Genomic DNA, 15087 nt, shown 5'->3' with positions numbered 1-15087 from the left:
GTATATCAAATGAACAACTTAAGCTTTCACTATCGTGTTCATTTCAAAGTGTAGCTGAATAAGTAGTATATGTGACCTTGAAATCAAGACATGTTGAGAGTTTGACATAATTGCTGTTTTCAAATTTGGATATGTATTTTGGGCAAACTGACAAAGACTGTAATGAGATTCAGCAGAGTGCTAAAGTTGCTAGAACTGATAGTTTGCATGGAACATTATAGCCAGATGTAACAAAGAGTATAATGCTTAGAGCTTGGAATAAGACCTTTCCTTGGCCTGTCATAATTCACTCTCACTCTAATGGACAAACAAGAGCTATATGTCAGTGGTGTACAGAAGTTATAAAATTAAATTCAATGACAACCACTGTGTGATGTTTTACCCCAACCCCTTGTATTATACATGTATTTATAAGTCTGTAAGTGGAGCCAGGTAAGCTTTGTTTTTCCAAGTGCCTAAGTTGGCTAATCGTCTTACGTAACCCAGTCTTTGTTTGAGCTCTTGAGTGGAAATCTGGCGGGAATCTTTGTACATGGGAACACGTGACGTAGACAACTTCAAAGAGCCGGAAGCCGACAATGGTAGGCTGGACAGTACATGGGGACACACAGACTGACATTTTTATGATTGACAGTTCGATCAAATGACCAGAGTCCGTCGCCATCCAATCGGGATGCGTTGTAGGTGGGACTTGATTCGAGAAATTGACATAAGACTTGTACAAGCCTGAAATTCGTCAGTTGGTGTTTAAGAGTCGCAGTGACACACACTCCGTTAGCCATTCGTAAAAATTGGCGGAATTTAGGAAATTCATGAAATAGCTTCGATCAGGTAAGTTTGATGTTACGTTGATTCTGCTTGATACGACTGCTGTTAATTGAAGAGAATTTGTCGTATGTATACATTTTACTTTGTATTGAAGTATGATTAGTTAATTATGACCTTAATATTTTGCATTTTTTTCATGACTTTAGCTAGTACTTTTGTTTACGATTGATTACGATGTTGATTCGTTGCATCATTATTCATAATGTTACTATGTACACCTTATTTGTGAGGCGAAAATGTTCTCTTCTTTCGCTAGTAATATGTGTGCATATTATTTCGTGGATTATTACGTTTACGCCCTTTTGAAAGGACGATTTGTATTTGTGAAGAATTGTATTGCTCGCTAGCCGCTATAAGAATTAATATTGTAATTCTTTGCGTAGTTATATTTTGGTAGACAAGAAATTTGTTTACGTAATGATAGATTTTGCCATTGAGTAACGGATTGCCGTTTATCACCATTTGAATGTGAATATTGTGGATTTGGTACGCTTGTGTAGGAAATATATATAAATATATATAAATATATAGATAGTCATATTACTAATCGTAGTAATATTTTAGTACAATCATATTTAAAATATTTTGTATGTATATACTGATAGGGCTCAGTATGTAGATATTTGAATCCTTTGTGTGATTGTGTTATGGCGCCATTTTTGTAAGCGGCGGAAGTGTATGGGAATTTCGATGTGTGCGCATGCGCGACCCAAATGTCCCGCCTTAAACTGATGGTTCAGTTCAGTGACGTAGTGTGAGGGAAGATTTTTATAACCCTATGCTAATGCATTATACCTTTCAACAGGAAGCTTTCGGGGGACGAAAGAATTTCAGAGAATTTCGGGGACGAGAGAAGTTCAGAGAATTTCGGGTGACGGTGAGAGATACCGAGTGAATTTCGGGTGACCTCAAGGGATATCGTCAAGGGTTCCGGATACTAGAAGAGGAACCGGAAGTCAAGATAACGGCAAGGAACAAGGATTATAGAAGAGGAAGCGGAAGTGGAGATCACGAAAGGAGAGAAAGACAAGGGAACGAAGAGATTTAGATGAGTAGCACTCAAGAAGGGAAAAATCTCCTCACACTGTGAACTCAAATGATGATCAAAGGGATCATTGGGTGAAAGAGAGACATTGATTACTTTAAATTCTTTTAAATTTCATTTATTAAATTGTTATTGTTTAAATTTCATCTTTGTATTTCTTTTAATTTAACTGTCGGCATTGCTGACTGGGGGCTCGTAGCCATAAATATATTTAGTCAATAAATAATATAGTGTCCAGAATTAACCTTCTGAATAAGGACCAGGGGAACTTCTCATAATTCGTTAAAGTCTATAAGAAGAACCCCACCCCTAGACAACCACTACACCCCCACAGTGGGCGCTTCGTCCGGGATATGAATTAGACATATATATTATTTTGGGACTTAAAGTTATTGGTAGAAGTATTAGTGAACAGTGTGAGATATTTTCCATTCTTTGTATTTGAAATTTTGTGATTTTCTCATCTTGTATTTTTATTGTCATATGTGCAGGCTTTGTAGATCTTCCATTCATAGCAGTACGTGTGAAGCAGATATCGAACAAATATCTTACCTGAACGAAACTAGTTGTTGTCGACAGGTAAGTATTTAAACTGGTATTACAAATATCTGTATATTGTTTGAATTTTGAGACAAGGTATCACTTTACATTAATATAATGGCTACCGAACGACAAATGATAAAGGAATACCGCGCCATGGGGTCGGAAGATCTTGGATACGAGGGAGATCGCCTGGCAACCTTTATAGAAGAAAGGATCAAGGAATGGAAGGCCGAAAAAGCAGCGGAAAGAGAAGCCCAGAGAGAACTAGCCAAGATAGCAGCGGACCAAGAGTTAGCCAAGATAGCCGCGGACCGAGAAGCAGCGGACCGAGACGCCCAGAAAGAGCTGGAGCTAGCCAGACTCGCTCACACTCTGGAGATGGAAAAGGTCAGAGTTGAAGTTAGGACCAACGGACGGGACGACGCCAGTACAAGCTCTGGAACAACCGGCCGACCTTTCATCGACCACCGGATAGTCCAGATCAACATGTCACGCTTCAATGATAGGGAGGAGGCTATTGACGATTTTCTCGTCCAGTTTGAGAAACTCGCACGCGCTCATCAGGTCCCTGAACAGCACTGGGCCATTAATGTCTCAGCCTTTTTGCAAGGTGCAGCTCGGGAAGTCTACCACGGCTTAACCGCAGAAGCGGCTGATGACTACACTGCCCTCAAGAAGGCGCTTCTCTGCCATTATCGGCTGACCGCCGAGACTTACCGGAAACTTTTCCGGGACTCGGTGAAAAAGGTAACAGAGACCCACTCTCAATTCCACAACCGTGTTCGAGGTTTATTTGAGAAGTGGATGAAAATGGCCGAAGTCGAACGCACGTACGAAGGGCTACGCGAGGTAATACTCAAGGAACATGTCCTGGGTACTTACCGTCGCGAGTTGACAGTTTTCTTAGCAGAAAGAGAACACCGGACGCTCGAAGAGATCGCTAACATGGCGGAGCGATACGAGCAGGCGCACTCGAAGAGTGGAGGTTCCGGGGTTGCTGACCGACCCCGACCCTCTGAGTCGCGTCGTATGGGGGAGGTTGAGCCGGCTGTCCGTAACCGTCAGGGCGACGGGAAGGTCGGAGGGGCACCTACAGGTAGGGCTGCCGCCTATCGACCTGGACAGGCCTCACCCACGAAACCAGGACTTGCAAGTCGGCGAGGGCCGCCGACATGTTTTAATTGCAAGCGCCTGGGGCATTTTGCCAGGGACTGTCCCAAGGGCAGGCAGACCCAGGTGAATGTCGTAGCTAAGAAGGAAGGTGTGCCGGAAGCGAGTCGCAACCCAGCCAACCTTGCGGCCGCAACTGTCAATGGTGAAGGCGCCACCATCTTGTATGACACTGGGTGCAGCGTCCCCGCGCTTGTCGACAAGAAATATGTCAAGCCGGAGGACTATACAGGGGAGGTAATAGAAGTTCAGTACGCGAACTGCGCGCGTGACTCATTACCAGTAGCTGTCATTGACCTCGATTCACCATACGTGAAGGGGAAAATTGAAGCTGCTTGCTTGGAGGGGCTATCCCATGACGTCATATTGGGTTGCCGTTATGTGTTACCCCAGCCGAACCCCGAAACCTGCACACCTATGCCAGTGAGTGCTGTTGAAACCAGGGCCATGAGTCGACAGCCGAAACAAAAGCCAATCCAAGTTACATCGACACCGGTTAGTAATGTTATTCCAGCGGAGTTAAGGAAGCTGCAACAGGAGGACGCAACTCTGGCGCAGTTGCACAAACACGCAGAAGCGGGAACAGAAAGGGAAACTCCGAACGGCGCGGTGAAGTTTGTCTACAAGAAGGGAATCTTGTATCGCCACGCCAGGAAACACAACGAACACTTCAAGCAAGTCGTCGTGCCAAAGGAAAAGCGTTGCGAAGTACTGAAACTTGCACACGAGAGTCTCATGGGTGGACACATGGGAATTGCTAAGACGCGTGACCGTCTTGTAAAAGAGTTTTACTGGCCAGGGGTCCAGGGAGACGTAAAACGGTTCTGTCTCTCCTGTGACAAATGCCAGAGAATGGCACCGAAAACGGATCAGCGACCCATCCCTTTGGGGAGTACGCCCCTTATCGATGAACCATTTAGACGTGTTGCCGTGGATTTAATCGGACCGATAAAACCCGCGTCTGCGCACGGAAATCGATATATTTTAACGGTTGTCGATTATGCTACACGCTATCCGGAGGCCGTTGCGTTGCGTAACATTGACACGGAAACCGTCGCGGAAGCTCTGTTTGCGATCTGGTCAAGAGTCGGAGTGCCCGACGAGATCTTGACCGATCAAGGAACACAATTTATGAGTCGTGTGATGGCGGAGGTGAATCGTCTCATGTCGATTAAACACCTCACGACTACACCGTATCACCCCCAATGTAACGGATTGGTCGAACGGTTTAATGGGACCTTGAAAAACACGCTCAAGAAATTGTGCGAAGGCCGCCCCAAGGATTGGGACCGGTATATTCCGGCCATGCTTTTTGCATACCGGGAAGTACCGCAAGCGAGTTTGGGGTTCTCTCCCTTTGAACTCTTGTACGGGAGAACCGTACGCGGCCCAATCGCCGTACTGAGACAGCTGTGGACAGACGACCACGCTGTAGAGGAAGTACGCACTACCTACCAGTACGTCGCGGACTTGCGCAACAAACTGGAAGAGGTTTGTTCTCTCGCGCAAGAAAATCTCAAACGAGCTAAGGCGCAACAGGCGAAAAATTACAATAAGCGCGCAAAACCACGTCAGTTTGAGGTAGGGGACAAAGTGTTGTTGTTGTTGCCCCAGGAACACAACAAGTTGCAAGTTTCCTGGAGGGGTCCATACGTCGTCACCAAGAAGGTCGGAGGTCAAACCTACCGGATACAGCTACCGACGAAAGAGAAATTGTACCATGCCAATTTGCTCAAGAGGTACCGGGAAAGGGAGACCGCCAGCGATTTTGTTGTCGCAGCGATAGTCACCGAGGATATCGAAGGCGATACGGAAGGTGCTAACACTGTCCCGAGCTGTCCATTAACGAGGGCCGAGACTCCGTCGGACGTGGAGTGTGACCCCATGTTAACTGAAGGGCAGCGGAACGAGATAGAGACCTTGCTGGCCGGATATTCCGACGTGCTAACAGAAAAACCCGGGAGGACGACGCTTGTCGAGTTCGGGTTAAAGATGGTGGACGACCGACCAGTTCAGCGTAAACCCTACCCCTTGCCCCACGCGAAACGACAAGTTGTAAGGGAAGAAATCGAGCAGATGATTGCTCTGGGAGTAATCGAACCTGCCGACTCTCCGTACAGCTCACCAGTAGTCTTAGTGCAGAAGAAGGACGGCACCCATCGGTTCTGCGTCGACTACCGGAAGCTGAATCAGGTGACAGAATTTCAAGTTGAAATGCTACCTGACCCCGAACATATCTTCGCTTCGGTCTCGAAAGCGAAATATTTTTCCAAACTGGATTTGTCCAAGGGGTATTGGCAAATTCCGGTAAGGAAAGAAGACCGACCGAAGCTTGCTTTTGCTACTCCCGACGGGACATACCAATGGTTGGTGATGCCGTTCGGGGTACAAAACGCGCCCAGCGTCTTTACCAGAATGATGCGGAAGTTGTTGGAGCCCTTGCGCGATAGGGGTGTCCACAACTTCATGGATGACCTCTTGTTAGCTACAGAGACATGGGGTGAACACCTCGCTCTGTTAGCTGACGTTTTGGAGCGGCTACGTCAGGAGGGCTTGACAGCCCGCCCTTCCAAATGTCACCTTGGTTTCAGGACATTAGACTATTTAGGACATACCCTGAGCCAAGGCACGCTGTCTCCAGAGAAGTCGAAGGTGGAGCAGTTGAGAAACGCCGCACGCCCCACCACGAAAACGGAAGTGAGGTCATTCCTGGGACTGGCCGGATATTACCGGAGGTATGTCGCTAATTTCAGCGCGATTGCGGGCCCGTTGTCTGACCTAACCAAGAAACGGACCCCGAGTAAGTTCGTTTGGACAGATGCGTGTGAGCACGCATTCCAAACGCTAAAGGATAGACTTACATCCGACGCAGTTGTTCGTCTACCGGACTTGGATAAAGAATTCGTTCTGCGCACCGATGCATGCGACACGGGACTGGGAGCAGTACTGCTCCAGGAGCATGACAAGACACTTTTTCCTGTCGCATACGGCAGCCGGAAGTTGTCTGCTGCCGAGAAGAATTACTCAGTATCGGAGAGGGAATGTCTTGGAATCGTGTTCGGCATATCACGGTTCGAGCGATACCTATATGGACGTAAGTTCATATTGGAGACCGACCACCAACCACTCGCCTATCTGGCGCAGGCAAAGTTGTCCAATGGTCGATTGATGCGATGGTCGCTGTTTTTACAGCAGTACCAGATGCAGATCAGATACGTGAAAGGATCTGAAAACGTAGGCGCAGATTTCATGAGTAGAAGCGCCGAAATGATATAGATCATTTGTTATATTTTCGTGTTCATACTCGGTTTAGCATTTAGTTCATTTTGCTGATTTTGTTCTTTATATCGTGTAACACTTTTGCTTTTTTAGTTTGAGTGAATAAAATCCTGATTTTATTCTCAAGCGTGGGGGGATGTGATGTTTTACCCCAACCCCTTGTATTATACATGTATTTATAAGTCTGTAAGTGGGGCCAGGTAAGCTTTGTTTTTCCAAGTGCCTAAGTTGGCTAATCGTCTTACGTAACCCAGTCTTTGTTTGAGCTCTTGAGTGGAAATCTGGCGGGAATCTTTGTACATGGGAACACGTGACGTAGACAACTTCAAAGAGCCGGAAGCCGACAATGGTAGGCTGGACAGTACATGGGGACACACAGACTGACATTTTTATGATTGACAGTTCGATCAAATGACCAGAGTCCGTCGCCATCCAATCGGGATGCGTTGTAGGTGGGACTTGATTCGAGAAATTGACATAAGACTTGTACAAGCCTGAAATTCGTCAGTTGGTGTTTAAGAGTCGCAGTGACACACACTCCGTTAGCCATTCGTAAAAATTGGCGGAATTTAGGAAATTCATGAAATAGCTTCGATCAGGTAAGTTTGATGTTACGTTGATTCTGCTTGATACGACTGCTGTTAATTGAAGAGAATTTGTCGTATGTATACATTTTACTTTGTATTGAAGTATGATTAGTTAATTATGACCTTAATATTTTGCATTTTTTTCATGACTTTAGCTAGTACTTTTGTTTACGATTGATTACGATGTTGATTCGTTGCATCATTATTCATAATGTTACTATGTACACCTTATTTGTGAGGCGAAAATGTTCTCTTCTTTCGCTAGTAATATGTGTGCATATTATTTCGTGGATTATTACGTTTACGCCCTTTTGAAAGGACGATTTGTATTTGTGAAGAATTGTATTGCTCGCTAGCCGCTATAAGAATTAATATTGTAATTCTTTGCGTAGTTATATTTTGGTAGACAAGAAATTTGTTTACGTAATGATAGATTTTGCCATTGAGTAACGGATTGCCGTTTATCACCATTTGAATGTGAATATTGTGGATTTGGTACGCTTGTGTAGGAAATATATATAAATATATATAAATATATAGATAGTCATATTACTAATCGTAGTAATATTTTAGTACAATCATATTTAAAATATTTTGTATGTATATACTGATAGGGCTCAGTATGTAGATATTTGAATCCTTTGTGTGATTGTGTTATGGCGCCATTTTTGTAAGCGGCGGAAGTGTATGGGAATTTCGATGTGTGCGCATGCGCGACCCAAATGTCCCGCCTTAAACTGATGGTTCAGTTCAGTGACGTAGTGTGAGGGAAGATTTTTATAACCCTATGCTAATGCATTATACCTTTCAACAGGAAGCTTTCGGGGGACGAAAGAATTTCAGAGAATTTCGGGGACGAGAGAAGTTCAGAGAATTTCGGGTGACGGTGAGAGATACCGAGTGAATTTCGGGTGACCTCAAGGGATATCGTCAAGGGTTCCGGATACTAGAAGAGGAACCGGAAGTCAAGATAACGGCAAGGAACAAGGATTATAGAAGAGGAAGCGGAAGTGGAGATCACGAAAGGAGAGAAAGACAAGGGAACGAAGAGATTTAGATGAGTAGCACTCAAGAAGGGAAAAATCTCCTCACACTGTGAACTCAAATGATGATCAAAGGGATCATTGGGTGAAAGAGAGACATTGATTACTTTAAATTCTTTTAAATTTCATTTATTAAATTGTTATTGTTTAAATTTCATCTTTGTATTTCTTTTAATTTAACTGTCGGCATTGCTGACTGGGGGCTCGTAGCCATAAATATATTTAGTCAATAAATAATATAGTGTCCAGAATTAACCTTCTGAATAAGGACCAGGGGAACTTCTCATAATTCGTTAAAGTCTATAAGAAGAACCCCACCCCTAGACAACCACTACACCCCCACACACTGGTTCTTCTCATCTGGAAATGTAGCCACTTCAGGTATGCCCAATATGCTTCTGGTTGGGGACTACAACTTTTGCTGGTGGGACTTTTGTTTTTCACAAAATAGGAGTCCAGGATGCCTAGTTTTAAAATCCTAGCAAGACCTCTGGTGCTCCTCCCAAAAACATAAATATTAGGGAGATATCTTATATTGCAGTACTAGTCCAAATATACAGACGAGTTGCTGCAATAGTCGACTTTAGCAAATGAAAGTGTGCACATCTTTCACTGCAATGAATAGAGGGAAAAAGCTGTGGTTTATTACATGGTTTTCTTTGTATATAAATGCTTAGCTACGATGTCGTAGCCTCAACTTGATTTGTTGTGGTTGAGGCTACAAACTGATCCCATATCATGTAATGGAGCAAAAAAAATCATCACTAAAGTCAGAAAAACAAACCGTGTATAAATCAACTACATAAGTATAATCATGTTGTGAAACAAGTTTGGCTTATTTTGAATTTATTAAGCCCTTACACAATAAAATAAATTGGCATGGTTACTCTAACCTTATCCTGTCCACCATGACAGATAACGCAAGAATCTCGCCATGACCCCTTTTCTAAGTAAGGCTTGCCAGACCATATTTTGGATATTCTACGCTATATTATTATCAATCAAGTGCGAATAATCACTTCTTGGTGGAATTTCAAAGTTGCCAATAAACCATATTTACTTTTAATGCGCAGAATTTCTGATCCAAATGGCACCAAATTTTTACTACGATTTGTTTACATTTCCAAATAAGGCGTCAATGTCCTTATATGGCACACAAACAAACGAGGCTGAGAACGTAAGTAATCATTATTTGAAATAATATGGCGGACGATCTAAACGAAAATATCGGCTAAAAAAGGTAAACAAGATTTTACAACTATTTCTACAATGATTTTCGATACTTCCGGTATTAAATAAGAGGACTACTCAATTTATTGGATTATATGCAAGGAATATGTTTAAAGTGTTATTATTAGGCTAAAAGAGCGCCGGGTGTGAATCACACCCGGCTTGCTCCATTAACACCTATATGCTCATGTTAGTACCTTGTCCACGAGGTACGAGTAAGGGTACTAATATTAGTACTAATAAATGCTGAATTAACTGTTTGTGTCTTATCTATCTATCAATAAGAAATCCTTTTAGGAACGATACTGCATTCTCGATTGTAAGAAGGTAGAAGTACAAACATTAGTATCAAGAATCAACTACGACCAGACGAAAAACTCCCTACAGTACAACACGATCAAACTTCTAAAACTGGGTGATCTCCTTAGAAATACATATCATCAACAATACAGCTGAAATACTAGAATGCCATAAAATTAAACTGGTTATGAAAATAGAGCATGAATCGGAATACTGCAGAATCTACAACAGCAGTTGCAACTTTTGGAACGAGGAAATGCAGAAACAATTATGACGCGAGTTTTAAACAGTTACTCTAAACATATTATACCTATTGGTACTTTCTTTAGTAAAACCCTACTCAAGTCTTTCCGCCATCTTCCAAATTCAGCATTCAATTAATCTTATTCCTTACCGTTCTTGTCGCTAGACATGAAGAAAATAAACTGCTCACTACCAATATTGAAAACATCTCGCCGGCAGCCATTTTCAAAACTCACATGATCACATGATTCATTGCTAATCACATGACAATAGAACAACCAAGACTATCATAAAGCAAAATCTTAGGAAGGAAGGCTGATTCGGACCACGGCTGATTCTGACCAAAATCCGGTCAGATCAGTCCGTGCGAAATATTTTAGGAAAAACAATGGAATACACATACCCGGTTTATTTTCGCAATTCTTACTGTTTTGGCAAGCATAGCAAGAGAATGTAAAAAGGTGATTTTTAGCTCTTACATACACATCAGAGAGCATGTTAATAATAAAGAAAACATAAATGTATTATTTTAAGTACTATCTTTAAAAACATCTTCAAAATATTAAATTAAGCCAGTATGGCTCATTTTTAACACTGTCAAACAGTAAGTGTATAAAAACTGACCCATGACTTATATTGATTTCTCGTGCAAACAGTGTGTTTTTTTTTCTTCTCCACATTATATATACCATATATATATATATATATATATATATATATATATATATATATATATATATATATATATATATATATATATATATATATATATATATTGTGTAAAGAGTTATTGATGAATAACACAATATTAAAACGTACTTTACTGTTATCGTTTAATTTTTATCTTGCAAACACAATCTCGAGCCTGAAAACGGCTCATTTTATTTTCATTCTAACCTTTTAAAATTCTGCAAATACTAAGGAAGGTAACTATTTCATTTCTAACAATCCATTAAATATCGATATTAAATAAGGATTTTATTAAACAGTTTTGGGTCAGATGATCTCAATTATTGTTTGCAGTTAGATTAATTAAGGTAAAGGCGTACTGGTCAAACGAAGTATTAAACAGACGGTGATAATATGATTTAATTATCAAGGCAGCAATCAGTTCAGTGTTATCAATAAGCATACAATTAAATGATGCACGAGGAATTCAGACAAAATTGAAATACGATTCTTTAAAGAAAGATTAGCAAAATATTTTAATCTTGCCACAGAGGTAACACTACCATTTTCTTAACTTTTTCATTTTTTTAAACTAAAATTAGTGCCAGGTTCGCGCGATAAGCAGAATATAAACGTGTGCAGTTGACGTATGATATTATATTGATCTGACCGGATCCCAGTTTCGTTTATAGTATATAATTATGCATTAGTATATGGTACAGTATACAGTATTAAGATTAATTCTACCGAAATGGAACTGGCTGGGTGGGAATCACAGTTGCAGGTCACTGCCATCTCATCTCTGTCTGTTGGTACGTTAGAACGTTTGCCAATAGCTTGTCATGGGTCGTTTGCTCTTTCCAGGTTTTTTCTCGGGTCCTTCCTCCACCAGTTTTACTGGCCGTCATGTACAGCCTATTTTGTTGTTAAACCATAAAACAACAACATGAATCTAACAGAGGCATTAATGTACGCAGACAATTATATATAAAATTAGTGGGGGAAAAACAATCTAACAAAAGCATTTATCATACTCAGATATGCGTGTGTGTGTGTGTGTGTGTGTGTGTGTGTGTTACTGCTGGTTCATGATTTGCTAACAAAATTATCGTTGTCTGTGTAAAATTAAACTACACATTATTTATTGAGAGAAAACAAATAACATTATTTTAAACAAAGATTACTAAATATATTTCATCTCTCTACAGAGATAATGCCACCTTTGTCGTTACGTTATGACTTTCTAATACAAGGTCCAAAATATCAGTAGAATATAGACGTATTGTATTGTATTGTATTGTATTGTATTGTATTGTATTGTATTGTATTGTATTGTATTGAATTATATCATACAAGTATAGGCGAAAAATGTTACTGCACGGCCTTCGTTTCCACGATTTTTTCAGTGTTAGTAATTGTATTATTCCTCAAGATATAAGGTAAACAATTTCAACTGTGCTCCAAGGTGAACGAGCTCCTTTAAAAATATTTAACTATTGAATTGACGTTGCAAGATAAACGATCTTGCATTATTTCATTTCATATCTATACGGAGTAACGTCATTAACTCAGGTAAAATCGGGGGTGGGTTTGTTTCCTTAAGTGCAGTTTGAATTGCTCAACTTACCGGGAAAATAATGAAAAATATCATTTGAAACAGCTGTAAATTTCGTATCTAAAACTAACACTAAACTTAATAATATTTTACATGGTCCGAATCAGCCCGTAAGACCGAATGCTCATAAAAATTAGTAATATGGAAAAATTAAAAATTAATCGAAGAAAATTAAATGCAAATTAATTAGTTGTGCACTCCACCAGAGAGTTTATATTAAATTAAATGTTTAGTTTTATTTAAAAATGAGTAATACGTTTAAAAAAGCAGCAAAACAAACACACACGCGCGCTCGCCCACGCACGCACGCACGCACGCACGCACACACACACACACACACACACATACATACATACATACATACATACATCGGTAAATCTGCATCTTTTCTGAAAGATTTCAAGATATTTTTCTATATCTGAAACCGATAAATGAATATTTTTATTCTCTGAACACCTATTTTGTAACACAACTTGCTTTGAACACGATGTTACCCCCAATAAACTTGTAAACAAATACACATTATCTCTGTAAGCTCTGTGTGTGTGTGTGTGTGTGTGTGTGCTCAATTAATGAAATGTTGATATCAGGAAATATAATTTCTGTATATTATATGAATACTTGGTGGGTCTAGTTGTATTGTTGTATTTAGAGTAGCTATCTTTTATTTAAATCAGTAATGTATTTCGAATACTTTCTAATTAAAGTTTTGATAACAATTGTTTTACCATGAATAATGTGTGCATTGCGTGTAATTTTGGGTTCGCCCAGAGCACCGTATCACACATGACTCGTGCTCACGATGGAAGACTCGCACCTGTGTCACTGGTAAGTTACCAACAACAATAACAACAACAATATCAACACCACTACCACCACTACCAATAATAATAATAATAATAATAATAATACATATTGCTACTCGATCTTTGTTTTATACCATTGAAGCTCGCATAAAGTACCTTTCTTTATATTTTAAAGGCTCACAATCCAAGTGTGATACTGAAAATTACAGCAATATGACACAAACAAAATAAACACCATAATGTTTTTTTTCTGTTGACCAGTTATCTTCTTTTATTACATACCCATTTAATGTTGTATGCACGATCTTGGGTTCGATACAGATGTTCAATTCGAATTTCCGTATCACACATCTAGATTCGAACTACTTATATTTCTTCTTTGACATCCACGTGTGGATATTTACAGACGCAATGAACGCTAATTTTATAAATCCCAATTTAATTTGAATTGTATTCATACAGTAAAGCTGAAAATATTTAAAAAGCTTAAAAGAGGGGTAATATAATAAATACAAAACCGCATTCTCTTTTTGTTCTTAGTCGGGGAAATGAACTCGTTTGGTAATGGCTCGACGTGTCCCGACGTCATATCAAACCCATTCTTTCCGCCGACTCAGAACAAAACACATATGCATTTTTATGTATTTATTGTAACAATTGAAAAAACAGTAAGTAGCTCTTTCATCTGCCCCATGTTTCCAATTTGAACAAGATATAATGAAAATATCACCAATTTATAACTTTAGTTGTCAATGGACATATTCACCAAAAATCAGTTGTTGTTTGAACCCCTGTATACCCTACCCTACGTTCCATTAATTAAAGTGGGGTTTGCGGAGTTCGCTTTGCAAAAGAAAATAATCATAATGCATAAGAAATTGGAATGTTTCAATAAAAGAAACACTGTTTTAAGAAAACTATCGGATCATAAGTACGTCAGATTAAATGCAGGCTGCTATTTACTTTTTCACGACCTTGATAATATGAATATAAACCGAATAGCAACTGAAAGTTACTCTGGCACTGCAGAACGGATAACTTTTGTTAAAATTTATACAGCACCATTTTAATTACATTAATTCATGCCGGCGTGCACAAACAGGAAATGAGATACGTGCATGATTTAAGAGAAAAAAACATTATGAGAGCTTTAATACTGGTCAAAAATAATTGATATTATCAAACATATTTTTCATTATATTATATTATTATTAGATGATTAGATGTTATAATGTGTCAGTAATTTTGTTTGTGTGGATAATTTGAAGAAACGAAAAAGGTTTATTGATAAATTTTATGAAGCTCTTCAGCAAATTCAGCCACATCAAATATAAAAGATAATCGTTGTAGAAGAATTTCAGCCAAAATTGCAAAAACAGTTAGCTCAACCAATGAGTGAACTATTAAAAAGCATATAGCATATATTGACAAGGATAAAAGACAGAGAGCATGGAAACAAAATAGATTAATGAAACATGAAGACATAAACCGAAATTAATAAACTGCAGCATCACCAGTAATTATGCCGCCAGAAGAACAGGCAATACTTCCTCCGTTCCAAATTTCAGCTATCGAGGACAGAAAAAAATAAATAAAAGACAATAAGAATAACCCATCTTATATTCCACTCAATTTTATTTTTTACCTGCTGACCCGCCAGAAGAAAATAATCCAGAGAATGTACAAAATTACGAGACAAACAGTATGTACTTGCTTATAAGGTGATTCC

General features: G+C 39.8%; 2 protein-coding genes across 5 annotated transcripts in view; one reads left to right on the top strand and one right to left on the bottom strand.

Moving 5' to 3' along the window:
* The window catches only part of LOC149801716 (glycosylated lysosomal membrane protein-like), a 32879-nt gene extending 22328 nt beyond the window's left edge, over window positions 1–10551 (bottom strand). For both annotated transcript variants that reach the window (XR_016420718.1, XM_089956009.1), the window contains exon 1: window positions 10420–10551. Coding sequence is in view for 1 of the 2 variants with exons in the window: in XM_089956009.1 (XP_089812135.1) it covers window positions 10420–10491 (72 nt within the window). In the remaining variant the exon portion in view is untranslated. The remainder of the gene's footprint in view (window positions 1–10419) is intronic.
* On the top strand, window positions 408–8812 carry LOC149801717 (uncharacterized). 3 transcript variants are annotated; one of them, XM_089956008.1, is made up of 3 exons: window positions 408–831; window positions 1634–7526; window positions 8267–8812. In XM_089956008.1, exon 2 carries the CDS (start codon window positions 2531–2533, stop codon window positions 6860–6862), a length of 4332 nt encoding a protein of 1443 aa, XP_089812134.1. In that variant the 5' UTR covers window positions 408–831; window positions 1634–2530; the 3' UTR covers window positions 6863–7526; window positions 8267–8812. The 3 variants fall into 3 exon arrangements, with proteins under 3 accessions (XP_089812134.1, XP_089812133.1, XP_089812132.1); XM_089956007.1 differs by having other exon boundaries at window positions 409–893; XM_089956006.1 differs by lacking the exon at window positions 408–831 and having other exon boundaries at window positions 900–7464.
* Window positions 10552–15087: the final 4536 nt, after the last annotated feature.

Source organism: Sinohyriopsis cumingii, chromosome 4, assembly GCF_028554795.1.
Source record: "Sinohyriopsis cumingii isolate HCF-2022 chromosome 4, ASM2855479v2, whole genome shotgun sequence".
Classification (NCBI taxonomy): domain Eukaryota; kingdom Metazoa; phylum Mollusca; class Bivalvia; order Unionida; family Unionidae; genus Sinohyriopsis; species Sinohyriopsis cumingii.
Note: the sequence above shows the minus strand (reverse complement) of the source record. Positions and strands in the feature narration are given on the sequence as shown.

Coding starts and splice junctions, on each gene's coding strand:
- LOC149801717 (XM_089956008.1), top strand. CDS start 2,531: ATGGCTACCGAACGACAAATGATAAAGGAATACCGCGCCATGGGGTCG.